Source organism: Larus michahellis, chromosome 1 (assembly GCF_964199755.1).
Source record: "Larus michahellis chromosome 1, bLarMic1.1, whole genome shotgun sequence".
NCBI lineage: Eukaryota > Metazoa > Chordata > Aves > Charadriiformes > Laridae > Larus > Larus michahellis.
Window position 1 is genome coordinate 33,740,437 of NC_133896.1, and position 24,517 is coordinate 33,764,953.

The 24,517-nt window shown below is 40.4% G+C and overlaps 1 protein-coding gene across 2 annotated transcripts in view; it reads right to left on the reverse strand.

Annotated features, from left to right (window-relative positions):
• Positions 1 to 24,517, reverse strand: part of NELL2 (neural EGFL like 2) — a 156,698-nt gene that overhangs the window by 70,424 nt on the left and 61,757 nt on the right. For both annotated transcript variants that reach the window (XM_074567442.1, XM_074567524.1), the window contains exons 10-13: positions 21,172 to 21,263; positions 18,275 to 18,377; positions 15,106 to 15,234; positions 346 to 471 (exon numbers count right to left, since the gene is read on the reverse strand). In XM_074567442.1, coding sequence (XP_074423543.1) covers positions 346 to 471; positions 15,106 to 15,234; positions 18,275 to 18,377; positions 21,172 to 21,263 — 450 coding nt within the window. The remainder of the gene's footprint in view (positions 1 to 345; positions 472 to 15,105; positions 15,235 to 18,274; positions 18,378 to 21,171; positions 21,264 to 24,517) is intronic.

The window sequence follows — 24,517 nt, forward strand, 5'->3', positions numbered from 1 at the left end:
GGTATGCCACAGGGAAACCGAGTAAACCACACCACTATTTTTGCTCTCTTATTTTTCCCTTCTCCTCCTCCCTTCACCTTTTCTATCAGCACCCAAAGCCATGCAGACCTATAAGACATCCAGACTGCCTTACAATTTCAGGCAAATGATACAACATACACATAATCTGTAAAATGCACTAGCTTTTCTGCACTGTAACCTTGGAATTATTTTGGTGTTTTATTCTGTTTAACATTTCATGTAGACATTTTGTGACCCTAACAAAGATGAACGTTGGAAGAATCATAACAGTGCTCCTAAATACCATCATCCTGTTATTTCCATTCACGAATACGCAGCTCTTACCTGTACAGGAATAATCATCAATGCGTATATATCCTGTTTTGCAGATGCACATAAAGGATCCTGGTGTATTTACACACATGGTATTCTCACGACAGTAATGCCGGCCTTCAGCACACTCATCAATATCTGTGAATAAGGCAAAGAGGAACACAAGTCAAATTCAGTGGTGTTCTTTACAACATCTCGATACACCGCTACTCACTTCCATCAGTAGTGGGTTAAACTAAAAAGTTACTTGAGCAGCAATGCATTTCGGAAAGATTCTTAGCTTTCTCCTTTAAAACAACTGCTTGAAGTGTTGAAATAAGAGAAGCAGCATGAGCCTTCTGTGAACAGCTGTTAGTGGAGTTACAAAGAAGATGACATTGGCTTATATCTTTCCTTTTGAAGTGCCTATGATGTTATTGCTATGACTTAAATAAGAGCAAAAAAAAAATAACTGGGGTCCCATAAAGCAGACCAACTGCTTCAGCCCCGCAATGTCATCCATCACTGTACCTGTACAGTCACTGCAGTCATCAGTATAGAAACACACTACTGTATGCATTCTGTTTGCCTTTGATCTAACAGGTATTGTTGTTTGGGAAAGAACTGTAAGGAACATGGTAAGCTCTGAAAAAGCACCAGAACTTACACAAGTTGTTCTTAGAACTATAAAGTATCAGTACTAAAATCAGTATTAAAATCAGTAATTTTAATATACATATACATATGTATATATATACACACGTATATACATATACAGACACATATACATATGTGTGTGTATATATACACATATACATATATACCCATGTATCTGTATTTATACATACCTACATACGTATGTATATAGATACATATACACACATCAACTTGAAAGAATCTGGTTTATATAAAGACCTTCTCTGATAGAAAAAACTGCAACTTGGTAAAATACCTGTTGGGGTGGAATACCTGCTGCAGTATTAAGTTCTAGAGCAAACTCCAGACATAAATCACTGCAGGCATGGACTTCAAAACCTGATCGGTTCTGGTACTCCCTTGGGCTGCAAAATTAGGTGTATTTCTTGTAGCAGGTTATACTACAGTGGTAAGACAGACAAAGCACCACAAATTACAAAAAAAAACCCTTCTGCACACAATTATTATGCTGCGAAGAAGAAAAGCTATATTAATTTGGAGGCGATTAGTAGCACGCTGTTCCTATAATGCTAATGATAAAGACAGCATTACTGAGATGCTCTGTATGTGGTTATATTGTCACGCAATGTGTCACTGAACCTTGCTACAAAAGTGTGTTAAAAATCAAAGGGGTGGATTGTTGTCTTGTTTTTTTTTCCTGCTCATCAGTTTTGATTTCCTCCCTGTTTTCAATGATGTTTACAGCTTTCAGAGTTAAATATAAAATCTCTGGATGGAAAACAGTGTTGTGTTCCAGAGTTTGACGATAGTTCAAAACAACAGACTGGGTATAAAAACTCAAATCAGGGTTGACTTCCTAATGCTGTGATGCTAAATGTCAACAGTGTTAACTGCCGTACTTTACTCCTGTTTAGGTCGTATGCCTATCCCCCAATTCTTCCTGGTCTTCCCAGGATCTTTAAATCGGTAGGTACTCATCATCTGCACTCATTGCCTGCTTTTTTTCCCCCCCTTTATATTCCCAGAAGAAAATTTGCCTTCCGGTACAAAACAACACAACACACTGATACAGCGATTCTGTAGTCATTTCCTACTTTCATTCAGTTTTGAAAAAAACTTCTGTTTTCCCCAGTTTCTCTGCCCAGTGCAACTGTTCTGCTGGATTCTGCCGGAGAAGCTGGAGGTTGTGAATGCTCAGGGTGGGAAGCCTAGCCTGCTTTGCACAAATTCAGTTCCTAACAGCTTCACAGCGAATATATTTCAGCTGGTTTCCTTCCCTTCCTTTCCCTGTAAGATCTGCAGGCATGGCAGAATCATACCTCGATTAGGGTGTTGGTCTGGAAATGCTAATTTTGTAATTTTCATGGACGTACACAAATAAATGAATATTTACAGCGAGCACCGTGAGCACACTAAGGCTCAAAACACATTTTGGGAAAGTCACCCAGGAAAGCAAAAAAAAGAAAAGTGAAGCTATCACAAGACTACTGCAAAGGCGGCTGGTTTTGCACGGGAAGTGGAAAATGGCACAGATCTCCTGACGTACAGATGTTCTGCAGAAACATAAATGCACAGTTGCCAAAACCAGCCAGCAGTTACAACATATGCCTCCGCTACTACCACAAACCATGCAACTTGTGTCTTTCATAATTCCAGTTCACTACTCCATATTAAATTAATAGTGTTGATTTGTATTTAAGTAACAACATCAGTCTTCGAGTAATTACAGGCCTTATGTTCTTGGCGCCAACAGACTGCCTAGGAACTGGCTTTGGCACTCTCAGAAAATTCTACTTAAATCCAAAGCCTCAAGAACATTAAATAGAATTTTCTAAAAAGTATATTAATGATTGCTTTGGCAGGTCAATAGCCACAGGAGACCCAAAACACTAATGTTTTTCATTTTGCAGTGAAAAACTTAAAGCCAGAGCTACTTTGATTCAAGCGTCCTGATTTAGAAGTGTTCTAAATAATAGCTTTCCATTTGCCAACATATCACATATGGAGGTTTTGCAAAATGTTTTATTTGTAATTGCCTTTATTTCAAAACCTTGCTTGTTCAATTGTTACCAAAAAAAACCCACCCATAGCTGATCAGGTTAACTTTGGATTGAAGTGTTTCATGTGAATAAATCTGATTATTTTTTTTTCCAACTGATTTGCAAAGATATTCTCCACATTTTTTAAACGCTCACTGGAAAACAAAATTCTTTCCCACCCAGCTCTCTAGAAAGCCTAAAGAATGCAAAGGAAATAAATTGATTATTATTGCTACTATCATATTATTATATTAGATTGGTACCTAAAGATGCTAATCAAGTGTCAAAACTCCATTGCCTACACCATGGACGCACGGCTGATAAGAAGCTGCTTTTACAAATTGTTTGCAACTTTAGCGCTAAATTACATTGTCACTGGACACAAAAGATAAATAATATGAAAATGATACAGTTATAGTCGAATGACAACTGGTCGCACAGAGATTGACCACACTAAAAACATGCGATTCCATTACCTCTTTAGCACTGCATATGCAAGCTTCGTATACATTAGGTTAAGGTATTACAGATTAAGGAGGACTGAATCGGGGCAGGGAAAGAGCCCAACATCTGTTCTCTTTCCAAGCTACCAAAATAAAAGCCTTTTCATCCTGCTTACTGGTTGAAACACTGGTGTAGCCTTTTATTCACCTTTAGACACAAATGCACTAAGTACAACAGAAAACCTGATGCATTTCAACGTCCAAGAAAGCCTACAACATTTATCTTAATTTTCCCCTGCCAAAAAGGCTAGTTAGCATATTAATGCACATTAATGTCTTACTGTTTAGCCAGTAAGTTGCTGAAGTCAGTTAGTTCAACAGGATGAATGTGCCACTCCAATGGCTCTACACACTCAACAATAAAGACTTGTGTGCTTGAAGTCTGTGATGTGATGCTGAGCCACCAGCTGTGATGTACTGACAACAATGTAGTCATGGAGATCATCAACCTGCTCTGTTCCCAATGGAACAGATAAAAGAGGCATCTCTGGGAAAATTGGTTAGTGCTAAAGTGTTTGGAATCTGCACTTCAATGATTTATTTATACTTGCAAAAACATCAAACCCGAAAAAAAATCATCTGTCTTTATCCCCCAAGCACTCAGAAAAATTTATGCAAAATATATAACCCAGGAATAGTTTCCCTGTGTCCCTTCCTCCTGTACCCTAATGGGTTTGCTTCCCCAGAGTGAAATTCCCAGTTATGTTTTACAATCCCATTAATAAGAAGAGAACTTGACCTGTAATCTATAAATCATTGTTGACCAAAGCCTCACGCTAACAAAGCTTCTTCTTAGGCCTCACTATCCATCATTGCCTTTATCCACCACAAAAGCCTGCCAGAACAAATGAGCCTGGTACTAAGTCAGTAAATCTGGGCTGTAAAGAGAGAAGGCTACTTCCAGAATTGAGTATCCTTTATAGATAGTATCCTGCCTCCGGCCATTTCCTTTAAAACTCAATGGTATCTAGCATAAGTGATCTCCCTGGTCACACTTACAGAGGTATATGGTAGGCAGGGAGATGCTCTTGCAGGATTTTTGCAACAAATAATATTAAGGACCTAGGAAGAGAGCAAACAGGAGCACAAAAAGCTTTATTTATAAAAATTTCTTTCATAAGTGCATCAAAAATTACTCTGAACTCAAGAGCAGAATAGACTGGACCTACAAATTAAAAACAAACAAACAAACAAAACCCCGCCCTTTTCTGTGTTAATGAGAAGTTCTGCCTTCACAGCCCATAAATATGAAGGCCCACATTTACCTGCCGAACAGAGTATTAATGCTTTTCCACCTCTCCCACACAACTTCATCAGCAAACCTCCATCCTGACCTGAAGACTCCACTGCTAAGAGCAAGGGCATCATTTACCCACTATTCCTGCAAGTCTTGGGGCTCTCTGTTGAGAATCCCAAGGATGGATGCCAGTAACAACAGTCACTATAAAGGGCCTTCGAGCCCTTATTTTTATCACTACTGACCTGACTCAAACAGAAATAGACAAGCTGGGAAAGGTTGAGACCTTCTCATCTGGACCCTGACCTAGAAAAAAGGCATCACAACATCAGCAGATGCTACCAAAACAGGAGAGTGAAGAGTGACCAGTCACAGACACCACTACCAGGGAAAGGGATTAACATGGATTTAAAACCCAACACAACCTGTCCTGCACCCTGGACAGGGTCGCAAAGGAAAAAAAGTTTTGTCCTTTTTCTTCTTCTTTGTCTTCCCTCCAACAACAATAGTCCTTCTTTTCCCATTTTCTACCTCTGGCATCAAACTTCTCTGCTGTTTTCCTCCCTCACCTCTTTCTACCTGATTAAGTTCAGTCCTGTCTCCAGATCTCGCTCACCTTGTCTCTCCTCCTGCCTTCAACCCATCCCCTCACCAGCTCCTCCTCCTTAAAAGAGAAAAGATAGCCCATAGCTTCCATAACTTTGAAGGAAGCTCCCACCAGCTCACCCACCTGTAAAAGTACTGGGTTTTTTTCTTTTCACCGTCAAACACACTAACTCATCCTCAAACTCTTCCTTCCAACTTGCTCGAGTGTTTAGTACATTAAAACTTCCCAGTCCATTGCTACAATAAAAATGCTCTTAGTAGGGTCTCTCACACCTCCCCTAACTGTGTTTCCCAGCTCCTGTTCTCTCCAGACTCCCTTCACTTTCAGCTACAACCTGGTTTCAGTATCTCGCATGCTTTGGTTTTCACACCACTATGCTCCTCTACGTCTCTTCTTGTATATACCCTTTCTCACCCACTAAGAGGACAAAAAACGTCAGGGCTCTGGCACAGCCCTTGCTCCTTCTCCTCCCACTACTCTTTCTAGGCTCTCCATCACCAGCCAAGCCAACGGTTTAACTACTGCTGTTACTCCTGTCAGTCACAAACCGATAACTGCGCTCACTTTTCCTTTGCTCTACCAAACCCAGTGTGGCATTTTTTTTCCAAGTGACACATTCCAAAAAGGATATTAACATCAACTTCAATCAAAGTTGTGTATTTTTTCACTACCTCCCCTGTTATTTATCCCAGCTGACTGCACCACCATAGCTGTCATCACTCTCACCCTCTGAGATAATCTTTGACTTTTCTCCTCTCTCTCTCTCTCTATATATATATATATGTGTAGCCCTGAGCCTTTGGTGTTACCAACAGGCAGTAAAAGGCGTAACTCCAACAGCAAGACTACCAAGTGGCCACACATATATGATTTACCTCTGAAACTGTGTGGTTTTTTGTTGTTGGAGTTTTTTGTTATTTTTATTTTTGCCTGCCTTTCTGCAGTTGTGCACCTCTCCTCCTCTCCTCCCCCAAAAGAGTAAAGCACTAAAACCTAAGAAATCACAACCTAACTAACCTCATGAGCCAACTCCAGGAAACATAACCCATGTATTGAGATAAAACATACAAAAATAACCTCAAGCTTACAGAAAGACCAAGCATAAAAAATAAAATAACCTTCCACCATTCCCAGCTTGCTGCTCCCATCAGAGAACCTCGGCTGCTGACAGCTATCACTGGAGCAACGCACAGGGAGGGTAAGAGCAAACGGGCAGCTACTTGTGCCTATTGATTTTATTGAATTATTAATGGAACTTAAGAGAAACTGCGTGAGTTGGATTATAAGTGTTATCACTGTTGTAACTGAACTAATAAGAGGTTGTTATATTTTGACTAGCCTGCTCAAGCATCAAGTAGACTAAAAATGAATTTGAATTATTGGATCACCACACAAGGTGTGTTCTTTCCTTGCCCACAATTAAACTAGATAGATAACACATACGCACATTGTACATATTTCGGTGCCTTCCCCTTCACGTTATTTTAAATCTCTGTTCTTTGCGTAAGTTCATGATTTCTCTGTCCATCTCCTGCAGCTTGAGAGGGAGCTACTAGGACAGAAAATGCTCATACAATAAAGGCAAAGTCACTCAAGGTCTACATTCCTTGACAGAGGCTCTCTACAGCTTTGAAACGACACAATACAACATTACAGAATTTCAGAAATACCATTTTTAACAGTACAAAGAGTTGTTTTTATTTCAACTTGCCCCAGTTTTTGGAAAGGAAGACAGACTGTTGAGATAAAACCGTCCTTGTTAAACATGCAGTAGGAGATATTGTTCAACAGCTACCTGTTTCTTGGAAGAAAATGAAATCTTCATCTCTGTCTCATGAAAACATCACTGGACTCCACATACATTATGTAGTTTAAAAAATATATATCACACAGGAAATTTTGGAAAACAAATATTGTCTGCCATCATGTAATGTTTTACTTGGCAAACTGCAACTTCTTACTGTTTAATATCTTATAATTAATTCATATGGTAGTGTATACACGATGAAACAAGTAATTATATATAGTTATGTGTCAGACATGAAAGCATCCTGGGGGGGCCTTTCCTTAGGCACCAAATAACTAGTCTGATGTAGCTGCATACTGAGAATAAAAAGGATGCTGTATATGATTAATTAGTGAATTCCAAATATAAGAACAACTTACTGAGACTCCAGTTCATGATCCATCCCCCTTCAGCACTGCACTTCGTTAGAAATAGGTCTTTAAATTTGAATTGCAAAATAATCTTTTTCTTTTTTTTTTTTTTTTTTTAAAGTATGACAGCTTCTCATCATTTTGAACTGTGAATGTCAGGAATTTAGGAATACTTTCCACTCTTAGTGTTTTTGTTTTCCCCTACTTTAAAAGGGGAATAAGGAGCGTTACTATTTTTATACAGAAACTACAAATATATATCAGATTCATCTCAGAAGAGGCAGCACAGATTGTACTGCATGTGTGTATTTTAAAACTCCTCGTTGGAAGACGGATGCACATGTAGCAGGATAGTATCTGTAGGCTGCGGTAAGGCCCCTGTGGATGGGTTAGTCTGTATTTGGGAGTCTGAGGAAGAGACAGACTGGTGGAACCATGCTCTGCCCTCCCTGAGAAAGAAACAAGAACAGCCACCAGGAAAAAAAAAATAAAAAACCCCAAGATCAAGGGGATTCTGTCTCCTCCCCCCACCAGGCTGAGGGCAGTGGGTTAAAGGAAAGGAGTGAATGGAAGCAAGTCCATGCTTGGGGTGCAGGCAAACCCCCTCCTTGCCCATCCCACCTTCCCAGGTGCCTCTGTACAACAGGTATGAGGCTCTGGAGGCCAGTCAATGGATGATGTGAATGATGGTCCATCTATATCAGAGGTGTTGCCAAGGTCAGAAAGGCCTACCCCCTGTACCACAACCACCTCCATGAGGAAGAAGAGACTGGTTACGTAGGTGACTTCCTTCTGAGGGCAACAGAGGGTCCAATACACTGGAAAGACCCTCCTCTTAAGGAAACCTGCTGCCTCCCTGGGGCCTCGGTTAAGGACATCACTAGAAACTTCCTAGCCTGGTACAGACCTCGGACTACTACCCATTATCGCTCTTCCATGTGGCTGGTGATAAAGCTGCAACATGTAGTCCAAGGGCTACAAAAGAGACTTCAGGGCCTCGGGACGGTTGGTAAAGGAACCTGGAGCACAGGTTATTTTTTCCTCTCTCCTTCCAGTTGCGGGCAGTGACATTGGAAGAAACAGACGGACCCTGTCTATTGATGCATGGCTCCGTAGCTGGAGACTCCTGGGGTGCACGGAGGATAACTTCTTAAGCCAGATAACAGCCCTACCAGAGGGGATGCAATACTGCACCTGTTGGTCACCAACACAAGTGAGCTAATCAGTGACATCAAGACTGGAGGCAGCCTGGGCTGCAGTTATCATGCACTCTTGCAGTTTACAGTCCTAAGGAATATGGATCAGGTGAAGAGCAAACTCAGGACCCTGAATTTCAGGAAAGCAAATTTCCAGCTCTTCACAGAGTTAGTCAACAGGAACCCCTGGGAAACTGCCCTCAGGGACAAGGAAGCAGAACAGAGCTGGCAGATCTTTAAGGATCTGGAGAAAGGAAAAGAAGAACAAAATGAAGGCTTTAGTTTCTTTTCTCTTTTGCTTTGAGGTTGCCGCTTTAAGCAATTTGTATGAAAACTTCCACCTTAATTTGCTGGTGGAAAAGGGCTGCTCTCAGTACAATAAAGCATCTCCTTACCAGACACTGCTAACACAGAACACTTTAAAAGCGTTTCCAAGAGGCTCTCTTTATATGATTAGTTTCAGCTTTTTTTTAATTGCAATACCATCACTGTCAGTCCTGGCTATGGGTGGATGATAGAATCAGTCGGAACATCCTTCCTGCAGAAGTAATTAAAATCAAGTAACACTGAATCACAGCCTGCAATTTGCACATGTACAACCCATTCCACTGCTACAGGCAGTGGGACTATCTGTACCCCAGTATGCACCACACTTTATGAAATGGTGTCAGGGATACTGCTTGTACACTTTAAGTTAGGAATTTGCTTTATTATCTTCCTGAGTAAGAGCCATGGCAGACAAGAAGGATTTGGCCCACTCTGACACTTTAGAACTGGCCTGATAATTCTTCATATTTAGATTTCTCAGTAACATAACGATGGAAATAAGATGACACTTACTGCCTTTGCTGAGAAAAAATATTAATAATTGATAATATATTAATATTGTTTAATATTAATATTTAATTTTAATATTAATAATGTTTAATTACTTTTTAATAGAGATTTGGAAATAACATTCTGTCTTCCTGGAGTGAAAGTTTTTCTTTCTGCTTGATTAGTTTAGTTTTTCAAGCCAACCCAAAATGACAAGCTAATGACTCAGATGCTGTCAGTTGATGGAGATGGAAATATTTATTTCTTAGCTATATGTGACACGATTGCCACATCTCACTTAGCAGAAAAAATTACGTATGAAGAGAGAAGCTTGGGTAACCTTCCCAGTTTCACAGTACTGCAGAACTCCTAAGTAAGACTCTCACCCAAAGAATACGGTGCATACCACGAAGACAGCAAAGCTAACAAATAGCCCAATATTGGTTATGAAAGATGCAGAGGACTTAATAGAATTTAATACGCTGGGGTTTATCTCCTTTACCAAGGTCTCTATCTTACTTATGTTCTTCTCAGTATTACACTTGCCAAAAGAAAAAATGAGCTGTTGATTACTGCACTTGGACAATATGATGCGACACGTACCCTACCGCAATTTGATTATTACTTTTTCTCTTTTCTCTGTGGAAATCAGGCTGGTTCTGAAAATGTACTTTATTTTTGTAATCCAGTAGTTAAAAACAAGATTAACAGTAAGATTAACAGCATATAGTACAAATTAGGTGAGTGAAGAAGTGTAATGTTGTTGTCGTTGAGGAGGAGGGTTGGATAACGCATGAGTATTTTTACCCAAACACAGGGATAAATTAGTAAATCCTTCCAAACAGGATGAGAACACACAACTCTGGGCTAAGGAAAACCTGATGATGTCCAGCCAAATGGCACTTCCAACATGCTTCAGACATCAACTCTGGAAAGAGACAATTCGTCCTGTAAGACTGCTTACTTCCCTCCACTGACAATGATTCAAATCAAGCCAGCTTGCTCAAAAGCAGATTTCTAAACTGAAGACCTTCTTCCCTTGAGGAGCTAACATCAGTAAAGCTGATGCAATTCTCAAATGCAGAATTGCAAATGTAGACACGGTCACTCAGCCTTTGGTCTCATTTCAGCTGCTGCACTTGAAACTGGGACAAACATGGCAACAGCAAAGAAAGTAGGAGACTTACTGAGGAGAAAGGATAAATTAGAATAAAAATGGAAAACGATTTCACAAAAATTCATTTAATGATATTAAATAATCCCAAATTGTTAGAGTAAGTTAGCTAGGTTGGGTACGGTGCAACTAAATACCCAAATATCAGAAAATAAAATAAACGTTATGGTCCACACACACATAAGGTAAACTTTGACCCTGGTCAGCAATTCAGCACCCACCAGCCGCTCACTTGCTCCCCCCTCCAGTGGGATGGAGGGGAGAATCAAAAGAGCGAAAGTGAGAAAAAGCTCAGGAGTTGAGATAAAGACCATTTAATAAGTGAAAAAGGGAACAAAAAGTGACTCAAAGGCAATCACTCTCCAGCTCCCACCAGCAGACTAATGCCTAGCCAGTCTTTGAGCAACAGCCGCTTCAGAAAGAGTACTCCCATTTTTACTGCTGAGCATGATGTCGTATGTTCAGGGACATCCCTTTTGTCATCTGGGCTCAGCTGTCCCCGCTGTGTCCCCTCCCAATCTCTTGCCCACCCCCAGCCTACTGGCTGCAGGGGAAGTGAGAAACAGAGACGGCCTTGACACGGTGCGAGCACTCTTCAGCTAAAACATCCTTGTGTTATCAACACTGTTCTAGTCACAAATCTAAAACACAGCACTACACAGGCTGCTAGAAAGAAAATTAACTCCCAGCCAAAACAAGTACATGATGTAAAACGGCTTCTGCATCAGGCAAAATCCTCTTGATAAAGAAGCAAATAACCTGTTTTTCTCAGAGCATGTTCAGTCCTGGTGCTTACAAAAGATTACTGCATTCTGCCGTCTTCTTTCTTGAGCCTACTCCCCTCTCTATTTAATCAGCAATCCTTGGCAACGCTTCTGAAATGAAATCAGATTTTGCGCGGAGATAGTTGAGCACTCTTATTAAATCAGAAAATCGGACTTCAAGCAGTCCTTCCAAGTGCAGTCTCCAAACGGTACAAGTAACGCCTCCTCCGCAAACACATCTTTTGAAGACCGCCAAAAGTGCACGACATGGTGCACGAAAACAGCTTAGGTTCAAGGATCTGAGAAGAACACCTAAAGGTGCCACCAAGCAGACTATCTGCAAACCCACCTTATTTGAAATATGAGTCTATTTCACTCCTCTAGATGCATCAGAATATCTTGATATTCGAGAGTCACAAACTTTATCTTTAAAAACTTTTTCAGCATAACTCCAGCACCACAATGTAGTAGACAGTGAACACTATTTGAAATATATCCCAGAGGGCGATCATCAGTTTGAGAGCACTGCAGGTGTTGCTTTGGGAAAAACTAATTACACTTCATCAGAACATCTGCTTTTGTAAAACGCCCATGGCGGGTGGGCTATACACCAAGGATGCTATATTCGAAAGCACTTACACCTGGGCAGCAGAGCATAATCCATACCCAACCTGCCCACAAGGTATTTCAAACTGCATAATAACCTGCGACAAAAAATAGATTTCGGAATACTTGGAATGAGGCTTACAGCATGTAAATGAAGAAATCCCAATCCTTTAAGTATTGCTTTAAACAGTCCCCCAAGGGAAAGCTAAATGTGACATAAATATTAACAAATATTATTATTATAGAACAGAAAGGTATCCACCATAACAGTATCTAGAGACATCACACAGCTTTGGAAAAACACCAATTCTTTCTAGGACAGAAGCCAAACTCTTCCATCATTCAGATGAAATTTATGCAGCTTTTCCATACCCACAATGAAACCAGCTTTGAATACTTTTATTTTTGTTCTTCTACCTTAAGGAGAAGTTCTGCCAATGGAAGCATCATTACTTCTGTTTATTCTTTGAATTTTGACAGTGCTGAGGCACAAATCAGGATTGTATTTAGTGAAGGTCGGCTCTAACACGGAATCAATGACATCCAATTTTGCAGCATAGCTGAAGTTTGTGAAGTGAGAACACAGAAACAGCTATCATGCCCGTGGGCTCCAGCCAGTACAAAAAGCCTTCTCTGAAAGGCTTTGTATTAAGTCGACATTTCTACACTTGGCATTGCTCGTAATTAAGGCCACAATAATGGCACAGTGAAGAAAGGGTATGTGCTGAGAAAGGGAGGTTTCACCCTCCCTGTGGAAAGGTTTTGGCCTTTCAAGATGAGGGACAGGACTCTGAAAAGACTTGGTGTCACGCTATTGCTATTGCGCCGTTTAGCTATTACATTGTTTAATATTAAGGTAACAGTCTCCTTCCAGAAAGAAAAAGCTCAGTGCTCAGAAACAATACAATACTAAAAACACAACTCTGAAGAAACATGGGTATTTCAGTCCCCTGGCCCCTTCTCTTCTACAAAAGCAATCCTGAAGTTGCAATCTGTAACCTTATCTCCCCTCCTTCCAGCACATGCCCTGCAGACTCGCTCAGGGATGACCAGCCAAGGCCAGTCCTAGACTCGTGTACCAAGTGTGTGGTGCCTACACTGCAGCCACCGTACAGAACTCGCAGGGCAGCTGGGCTGCTTTGCCTGCTGAGTTAGCTTTGCCCTTGGCTGGGAGAACCTCATCTGGCAGGGACCCAATCTCATGAGCTTTGCTCAGGCAGGTGCATCCTCCAAATGGGACTTACTCCCGCTATCTTCAATGTGAGCAAGTGTTCCTGGATCAGGCCCTAAATCATACGTATTATTAAGAGAGAATTTAATGCATCCAAACATAGTAGTACAATTATTAAATAACGTGCCCCAACCTTTTATTCATTTTATTTTGAAAGCACTTAAGTGGATTGATAATTACCACCCAGAAACAACGTCATCCGCCATTACAGAAGCAATTGGGCCAAGAAAGCTCAAAAAATCATCACACTGAATTCAGGTACTGCACAAACTGGTTTACCAGTTATAATACCAAAGCATCAGTTACTGTGTCCTCATCTAAACATTTCCCCACCAATGCTGATCAAAACGCTTCTTTTATTTTTTGCTTATGCAATGCCTGTCAAGTTCCACACTTAATAACAGACTCTAATTTGAGCGATGTGGAGATCATGAAGAGAGCATAACTTGTTTTTCTGCTTTCACTCAGCAAACTAACAAAAGATGCTTCTTAAAGCACCTGATTTCACCGTTAACTCCACTGCTCCACTGACCCCCTTGAAACGGAAATGGCTGGTGAGTTCCCAGAAACGCAGATCCGCAGCCTAAGCCTCGGCATAGTCTCCAGGGACTATGGGATAAAAAGTGGTTGATGCTGCAACACAGAACAAGCTACACAGCAGGTCCTGATGTCAGACGTCTGCTGGGACGTGATGAGGGGCAAGGGATTTGTTTCTGCATGATTTTTAGTTCTACTTCTCAAAACGGGCTTCCATCAGAAGGCTTACCGTAAACATTAAGCAGAGAGGTATGCGAAGCTGATTAATTACATACTCCTTTCTCCAAAACAGTCATGAATTCTCTAATCTAAATCTACAGATGAGCATTCCCACTGACGTTAATGCAGCTGCTAACTCAGGTAAGCTGCAGGCATTAACCTTTGCAGAGTTCAGCCAAAGGAACAGTCATAAAAGGCCTTTATTCATTCCATTTAATTGTGCATCGCCAGACAACAATCCAGGTATTAGGTGGCAGAGTACCTTAGACTCCACTCACAGATGCTTAACTTTCAATTTGTCAGGCTAAATCTGAACCAAACTGCTTCTTAGTCAAAGGTCATCCTGCTGCCGACGCTTAAGCTTTATGATAAGGATGGCCTGACAGCACACTAGGATTATGTGTTTGCAGAATCAGGGTCTTCATGAGGAAGAGCAACAGTTAGCAGAGGAGCTAAGAGATCGTGCAGAGACTTTGGCTCTCGCTGCTGGAGTATGGATGGGGTTTTTTTCACAGGATTATGCTAGGCTGTAAAGAAACAAATTACAGCGGCTTCTCTGCTGATTAAGTAGCTTGTTGCTCCCTGATACCAAAAGAGCAGCTCAAATAATAAATCATTACTCGGTATAATTAACAATACTAGTGTCTAGTCTATAGCATTTACTTACTTCCTGGGGAGAGAGAATGGGAACGGGCAGCAGTGAAGAGAGAAACTAAATGTTATACTAATATGTTATTCAAATGGTTGACTTTTAGATTGCCTGAATGTCTGAATACCGTGAAAAAAAAAGGAAAACTTTCCCATGGAAGCATGTTTCAAATTCAAGACCTCAGCCATACTATACTAAATTGCCACTTCGACGCTGATCAGATTTTTTTATTATTTTTTTTTTAAGAACTTAATTGGAGAGATAATTATTTTAGTTTATTAATATGCTGCATATCTACTTCATTGCATTTAATAGTCCTATCCCTTTGACAACTCATGAATCAATACATTCATCCCACAGCAATTTATACAGTGGAGCTAAGCATCTACACAAGGCGTTACCTTCACAGTACGCATTGTCCTCCCGAAGGGCTCGGAAGCCATCTCGGCAGCTACAGACAGCTCTGTCATCCAGGTTCCGGCAGACAGAATGCTCCATACAGTTATGTCCTTCAGTGCAAAAGTCATGGCCTGTACAGAAACAAGTATGATTGAGGGTTAAAAAGAATCCAGGGATTATAAAACATCCCTGTCACAGACAGTCCTTCCTTTTTTTCAGTTAGGTCAAAGAATACCTTGCTATTGTCTGTGAGATATAGACAAATAAATTGTACCAAGCACGAAACGGATGAAAGGAGTAGGAAAGACCACAAGAACAGACTGTCTCTTCAATTCAATTGCAGGTTACGGCATTGATGTAAGGCAGCTGGATAGGAGGCTTGCTTAAATCCCCTTAGAGTCTCCTTGTCATTGTTAAGCACTTTTACAAGACACTTCTTAATTACATTTTTTTTTTCATTTTCTTTTTTTTTTTTATTTTGGACATTTATAAAAGAGCTCAATAGCTTAGACACTCAGTGGCTCATTTACTAGTGGTATTACTTTTTTTCTTAGCGCTTTTTCTTCCCAGGTGTACTTATAAAAACCTTCAACATTTAACCAAAAGTCTTTGATTAACATTGACTTGTTTTGCTTTTCTCTTCCTCTTATCTCTTCCTTTCAAGCTCCACTGACTGAATACTCTTCCCTGATTGCATCATCCTTTACATTTCAGAGAAATTTATTTTTAAAATCTCACCTTTTAGCCATCTCTATTTCCTATTTTCCTGGTTTTTCCCTTCCATTTTTCCTGAGTGTGACTGTTTTGCATTGCATCTTAATTACAAATTTCTAAGATTCTGAAGTTCTTTTCCAGGCCTGAAGATGTATAGTTAGCCTTTCAACTCTGTAGGGTTTTTTTAAATTCCTTATGTTTGCTCTCATGAAATCTAATACTGCCATGTTGCTGACCACTATTAAATCATCTTTTTTTATGCCGAATTCAAGTTGGTTGTAGTAACTGACTTGAACCTTCTATGATTTCCACATCTGTCTACAAAGGTGTGAAGCTTCTCTCCACTGTTTTTCCAACAACTTCATTCGTTTAAAATTTCTTGCTTTAACTGAAATATCGGACCTGCTCACGCAGCAGTACTTCACTGTTGTTTTTCAATATCTATTTTCGTCTCTCAAAATCTCCCCTAGGAGAACTGGGGAATGTGGGTCAGGCTCAGGGGACCAGGACTGGTGTAACAGCAACAGCTACAGAACACAAGCTGGAATCAGGCTGCCACACAGGCCTCTTACCAAATAACAAACAAGTATTTGTTGGAAGTAATGATTATTATTTTTATCACTCCACCTGGCTTCCATTTCATATTTTGCTATGAAAGGGGTTCTACCCTTAACTTCGCAGAAGCTACGTTAAACGAGCACTTCACGCAGGACAATGGAAGAGAATCTGCATGGAGGTCAGGTCAGGGAGGTGTTTTGCATTCGGGCAGTTCAGGAACAGTGTGAAGTGACACAAACCAAGCAAAAGAAGACAAAGGAAACCCATAAAGGCAGAATACTTTAGTACTGAGACCCAGTGACATGGTCATGATACAAACATCGCAGACCTACTATGATACAAGAGGAGATGTTTTTCTCTCTCTCTTTCTTTTCTGCTATGGATTGTCTCCCTGTAACCTAGAGATACGCATAGATAATGTTAATTAAATATTATCATTCACTGTAGCAACCACAGTGCTGTTATCTAACATAGGACATCAAGAAGCAAAAAGCTCTACATTTTTACTAGTGTTAGAGGGTCTTCAGTACTCACTGATGAGAGCAGAATTGTGTGTGTCAAGGACAACCTCTGGCCATGGGGACGTCTACTCTTTGCCTTTTTGTTGTCTTCCTTGTTGACGCTCCAGTTAATGACAAAGTAATAGTCTTATTTTTTGATTTCCTGGTCTGGGCTGGTTTGTATCAGACTTTGGCATTAAATAACTAAGAACTAAGAACACATATGTTATCCAGAAAGAGTAAGGGCTTTTTTACTGATTTTTTGTTTTTCTTAAGATTCTTAACACTTACGTATCAGCTGTATTAATAAACAAAATACATGCTGCTGAAGGTGTACAGCTGCTTTCTGTTTAAAGAATAAGCTCTCCACAGCTCATGAGAGGCCAAGCAAGCATGGTTCAGGTAGGATTCAAAATATTCAGAAAACACTCATCTAACATATATTAAAACTTCCTAGCTATACCAGGCACAAGAAACAGAATTCTTCTCTCTAAGCCACTGAAGATTTTACAGAAAATTATCATTAAAAAATCCTTTTTGACTGCGATAGGCTTCAAGACTTAGCAACTTAAGTTCTTTTCTTCTACTCTCTTATCTCTCTGCTTGATGTCATTAATCGTACCCTTCATGTTTGTGCCAAGTAGCACAGAAACAAGTATAGCTGCACCCTTCACTGAAGCATACCTAAAATCAGCCCGAGTCTAACATCTTTCATGCCAGGTATCAATTTATCATTATTTAGCTACAGACGAAACAGACGTAGCCACTTGAAGATGCAATTGCTCATAGCTTTGAAGATACTGGTATTATGTCCAGATCAAAAGAGTGGGCTCAAGACAAAGAGCACTTTGTGCCCCTCTGCCCTTTGGTAAGGATCAGTCTGGGTGTAACACACAAAGAAGTTATGTTGCATACAAAAATATTCCCCAAAGCTTCTGCTTCTAGGCGCAGACTACAACCCCAAACAGATAAACAAGTTACTCCAGTCTTCAAACGACGGCATGGCACAAACAGCTCTCTGCAAGAGACAGCGCAAAGAATCACAGAAAGATGCTGGAGAACATGGACATTTCTCCAGTCTCATTTTGTTTGGTCACAGGAAGGGGTGAAGGGTAGAAAATCAATAATTATGTATATGATTTCTTTGACTTTTCACGCACTTTTGGCTAGAACGAAAAACACAAGTGCCAGTAAACATTTCACAGAGTTTACACTCTTAGACATTTTACAAACAGTTTTCAGATGTCACGATGCAGATGTTATCTATTTAGCTTCCCAAGACGTATAGTGATTATCATGCGTAGGGGTGTCCTACTCAAAAACATAAGAAAAAAAGTCTATATAACCTATAAGAATGGAAAATTACACTGAGCTTACATATATCCAGCTATTACCTTACCTTTACAGATTTTGCAGCAGCTGTGAGACAAGGGGATCTGTTGAGATTCTGGGCAGTTCAAAGCTGTACAACTGTCTTTTGGGACACGCTGCATTTTGTGGTTCTGTTAAATTGAGGTAATTGATTAATATTGTGAGAGAAGAAATAAAGATAAATGATAACTTTAGTGGAGTTTTAGCGTTATAATGTACAAACAAGCAACTGCCTATGCCAAATTCCAGGTACCACTGAAAGGACAAAGCAGCATAATAAAAGCATCAAGAACTCCCCTACACACAAACCTTTTCAAGCAAGCAAAAGTGGGGCAACTGCTCTCATTCTTTTCTTGTCTTAGCTGTCAGGCAGCTTGCCTCAAAAGTTGCTCTTGAAATTATGCCTGAAAGAGCAACAATTATTTCTTAAAAACCGAGGCAGCAGACTCCAGAATCAAGGGTCCTCATAATGAATACTCTAAAGCAGCTTGTTATTTATACAGCAAGTAAAATCAAACTTGACCATTTCTGATCTTAACAGTGTGGTAGTAACACTGAAGGAAACTGGCACTGATTCCCTATTAGGAAAAGAGAGTGTTTCTCAGCTAAGTTTGGATCAGGCGTCTGGAAATGTCGAATGCCAAGATGGGATCTGAATATCTTCAGGCACTTAGTCCAGGTCACAGGCAACCACTGCAGTATGACCACATGCAATGCCTGCCTTAGCAATCCGGCTACCGCAGATGTACCACCTTTAGGCTCCCTCAGGCCCTAATTAATGTGTCTTGCAGCGCTCTAGTCATGAAGCGGCGAAGACGGAAAACAAGGCAAACAAGAACATGTTCCTCAGAGGCAGCTGCCTTAAAATCAGCAATCATCTGGTTAAAATAGGAGCTCACTGAACTCAGAACCCTGTTATTTCTTCATGCAAGAAAAGTGCCTAAAATCATGCATATGTCATTGCATGTATTATTATTATGGGTCTAGCATCTAATTTTACATCCTCCTTAAGCATGAAATATAAAGACGAAACATGAACACAATGGCCAATATCAAAAATACTGCTCAAACTTTACCCTAAACAATCTTGACAGAGAAACCAACCCTAAGCTGACAATAAAGTAAGGCAAACCAGCCATAGATACATTGTATGCCAGAACAAACAAAACCCAGCAATTCCACAAAATAAAGGAAAAAAAAACACCTTTGATAGAAATAATATCAATTAGAGTAGTCTGGATTGCAATTAATTCCTTTAAAAATTCTAATTTGGAAAAGAATTTGTCATTCACTTGTTTTATAATATTCAAACAGAAAAGTGCGTGCCTATAGCAAGCACAACTGCAGCAGCCAAACAAAACAAAAAAATGATGTTTAGAATTACATGCAGACAAAAAGAAGAAATTCCCTATATTGCCGTGATACCATCATTATAAGCCTTCAAGCATGAAATTAGCACTTGTGCCACACTTATTAAGCCTCTCTTGAGCTGGAGCCGTTAATTACATCCTTTTACGAGAACTCTGGTGAAAAATAAACTCTGGTTACAAAATAGTGCCCACCTATGACTTTCTAACCGACCAACACAGTTTACAGTAGGTGGATTTTCTGCTCTGAAATATCATTCCCAAGGCTGTTCAGTGGAAGCTGGATGTGCTTCGGTCCTTGAAAAAGTAGCATTTGAATCAGCCAAAGTTGCTGCTTAATGTTTCTACCAGGACAGTCGGGCACCCCACCAGCAAACAAAGATAATCAACAAAATACAGACTAGGACAGCCAACAGAGGCGTTTTGTTCATACACTATCACATTTGTCAGCTGCAAGAAACACGAGGCAGCATCACATAACTTCTGATGGTTGTTAATTATACCCATTGACTAATCACAGAATTCACATCCCAGGTGTCATGTTGAAAACACGAGCTCACAGTCCTGAAAAGCGTACAACTGAATCCAAAACCATTTCTGGTCGGCTTCTCCTTTCCTTTCTCGAAAGAGTTTCAAAGCACCTACTCCAGGAATTAAGCTCACAAAGATTGAAATCAACAGCGGTAAGACAACAGTCCCCAGTTCTACTTTGTAAAACACGCTTTTTTCATAACTGTATGAAAATGTTTTGAGATTTCCAGACACTGGTCCCATAGGTAGCTGCAGCGTGGCCAGAGGAGGAGTTGCTCCCCTCTTTTTCTGCCCTAGAAATGTGCCCTCAGGTTTTCAACTCTATCCCAGCAGCTCTCTAACCAGAGGGAATTCCTCCCCATCCCTCCCCTGGAGAGGCAACACAGGACCCATTGCAGCAGTTTGTGTAATTCTCAACCCGCAGCCATCCCCGGGGTATATTTTGCCCTTAAAGTGCATTTGTGCCCCGACGAGCAACTCTGTTCATGCAGCAGGACAAGACTGACTCAGCATCGGGTGTGTTCTGTTTACAAATAAAACAATAACTCTACCCACTTTCCACCACTAGAAATACAACCAGACACCTGGTGTGACAGCTCTTTTCCTTCTTTTTCATCCAGCTTTTCCACTAAGAATTATCCTGAATTCCAAATTACGCCCCCATCACGCTCGCGCATCTCTCGCACCTGAGCATGTAATTTTGAACAATAACATTGCACACGTGTCAATGGAAACATACGGCAGTCTGCTGGTCTCTTATTACCGATGATGGAGATGATACCTATGGAGGAAAGAATGCAGCTTGATTGTCAAGCTGCGTAATCAAAGCTTGCAGCTATGGGAAGTAAATTTATTTGCAAAATTTGATGTGTAACTCAGTAAGACCAAATAAACACAAGATCCCTTAGATGCTTTTTCTATTGCCACTTCCTAAGGCAGACCTGTCTGCATCTCAACAGTTTCTTTCATGGGGACTTTGATTTTCTAACATGCAAGAATTTCTTTTTTCCATCAACAGTATTCTTACCTTGCACTCAAACAGAACACAGTCCCCTGAGCTTGAATACACAGTTTCTCTTTGTCCTTCAAAGTAGGTTCTGCCTTCAAATACACACACCGCTTCAGGAGAAAAGAAAAAAAAAAAAGGAAAAAAAACACAATGGTTTTGTAAAAAAGTGTTAGTACTCTGCTTATAGAACTGATACATTTTCTTAAAGATAACTGCATTTCAAAACAAAAAGTTTGAATCAGCTGCAAAAGTATTCTAAACCCACCTGTAGGAGTCTGGATATCACAAGGAAAAAAAAAATTAGAGGAGAAAAAGAAACCAAACACAACAGAACCAGAAAAGCACACCTAAGTAGAAGGTGAAGGATGCTGAAGCAATATGGACCACAGTTAACTACTGAGAGGGCAGAAGAGCCGTGTCTCCGGTGACGCCGAGGGAGCCATGGCTGCCCGCCACACAGCCCAGGGGCGGGAAGGACAAGGGAGAGGTGAGAGCGGTGCCAGTGGCAGGAACAGGTAATCTGCTTCTTGAAGAGAAATGTTGTACGACAAAGGGTGATCACGGCAGCCACACATTTGTTTGTTATCACAGCCCTTTGATGTTTCATCACCCCACATGGATATTTAAACGTTGCGTACTTGTATCTTGATAATCCAAGTTATTTACCATTACTGCTAAAGTGTATTAGATTACATGAATTTTATCGTACAGGGACCGACCTTCATCATTGACTGACTCTTTTTTTTTTCCCCCAGTAGAAGCAGGATCGAGTATCTAACAATCAAATGACAGAATGACCCCCCCCCAGGCTCGGTGTCTGTTATACCATGACCTGGCCGGGTGCCACCCCTGCGTCCTGGCAGTACCAGGTTTTACAGCCGCACGCTGACACAGCTCATGCTGGATTGCTCACTAAAGTTCTTATTCGGTATTTAAGGGTTACATAAAACATCTTCACAGCAAACTGTCTTCCTTTTTTTTTTTAATGGGTCCATTACCGCAATTACATTATGCAAAAGGCTAAGGCAACTGCGAGGTACAGAAAAGCGTATGTCAGTCTCTGTTGCTTAGGACACAGTCAAGGCTCATCAAGTAAGCATAATCATGAAATAACAGGAGTAGGTTACCACTTTCGAGTTCCAGATTACATGTTAGAGGCCTAATTTGCTAATCATTGATTTGGAGATGTAAATCAATTATCCTACAATTCATTCACAGAGAGATTTATCTATTCTGTTTAAATAGACGCAATTTGTAGACAATCTTAAAATATCTAACAGCACAAGTGTTTTTATTGTGTGACCTATATTAATTACTATTACTGCTGTTATTTTTAATCCTCCTTTACTTTTTTTTTTTAACTTGCAGCTTCTCAATTTTATAAACTTATTACTTTGTCAGCATGTAAAAAGTCAGTTCTTGTAACTGATGTTGAAAAAGTCATGGGCATAGTGAACAAAAAAGTTTCTTTTCAAATTCTAAAATACAAGTTATCACATCTTATAAAATACAAAGTATCTTGTGTGATATAAGCCTGCATAGCACTTTCAAAAAGTAATATCACAGCACGTTGCAACAGCCCAAATCCCATGAATGGCAGAGTTTGTAGACAGACTTAATAAAAGAAGTACAGAGAAGAGCCACAGGAGAGAGCCCAGGGGAGAATCCTAGGGCTAACAGGAGGAGAAAGTTTATGCAACACCCACAAAGAAAGGTCACAAAGAGTCAAAAAAATCTCAGTACAGCACCTCTTTCCTCTCACAGAAAACAAGCTCTTCCAGAAAGAAGTATGTGGGGGAAAAAAAATCTATATAAATCTTTACCGGGGACTAGCAGATCTGGAATCCAGGCAATCATCCAGTCATATATATCACCTCCTATATATTACAGGCCATGACGCTAAACTGAAATACTCATATATTAAGCCCTTTCCCTCGCCCCACACATTTCAAGCTCCAAAGAACAACTACATGTGACAGGAAAAAACAAAGTATAGCAATGCCTGAGGACCACACAATGGCACTGGACTGATAACTTAACACATCCTCCTGTTTCCAACAGGCAGACTATGCCTGTTCACAGAAAAGGCAAAAGGCATCAAGATCAATGTCATTCTGTCTTGGAAGAAAACACTCTCCTGAAGCCAAAATACTCTTTAACGTGTGAATAAGACCACCCAAGCATCTTTAAAAAAAAAGGATCCATACTACCTCAAAGCACAGCGCACTGAATCCAGTCTCCTTATCAACAGTGACAAACCTCTGATTCTTCAGAGAAACTTAGAAAACAATGTACATAGAAAAACCATCAAAAGAACACATGCAGCCTAGTGTGAAATCAGGAAGTTACTTCTTGATTCCACCAACAGCCCTCTGATGTCTTGGCATACAAAATTACTGTAACGCAGTGATGCAGTTTGCAAAAACTTGCTTTCCACAAGAAAATCGACTCTTCTCCATAAAGCCTTGTAAAAAAGAGAAACTTACAAATTATGGGGCCGTAAGAAATGGCTTCGCCCAGACGGCCTTGCCCCTTTCCCGTGTGTCTCCATACACTCTCTTAAGATTGTTTCTTAAGGCCAGAAAGTGACAGCAGAGTGCATACTTCAAGACACTCACTTGTGTGGGTCCCAGAAGTTTCAAGCAGTGCTGAATTCCCCACCTCCACACCTCCGTATGTCACCACAACACCAGGCCACCACGCCGGTAGAAAATTACATCTCATTCCCTGAATTCCCCTAAATAAACATTTCCAACTATTGGATTTTGCTGTGGCTTTGTCAGCAAGGTTATAAAGCCCCCAGGTATCGGAGACCTGCCTATACAGAGTGATCAAACTATGCTTAAGAAAAGAGTGAAAAAACAACAAACAATAAATGCCCAGTTGAAAAAATAAGTTGAAACTAAACTGAAAACCTGTTAACCTGAATAACCTGAACACAAGCCCAAGCACGTCTTCCTATGGACTGCTGTTCTCACTGTGTTCAAAAGACACGTTCTTTCTTGAAATCACCAAAATCAATTTTACTTGGATTATTTCTTTCCTAGAAGGATTCCACCCTATTTGGGCAGTTCCTTCCACTAAAAAGCAGCAAAAAACAAGGTACACTCAGAATCTCTAATTCAGAGCACTAACACTTAGGTTTTGTCTTCTCACCTATGCCAATCTAGTCAAGTGAGCTTACCAAAAACACACGGGCACTTCATCTACACCTGTACCACTGGCTCCATGTTTATTTAACAGACAGATAGCAGGGGTTTTAGTGATGGTCTAAGTTTGCCAGTGCACATTGTCTTTTCTTCTCCAATCCTCCCATAAATGCCTTTGCATCTTTCCCGTTCTCTTGTCAGACCACTCTTCCTCT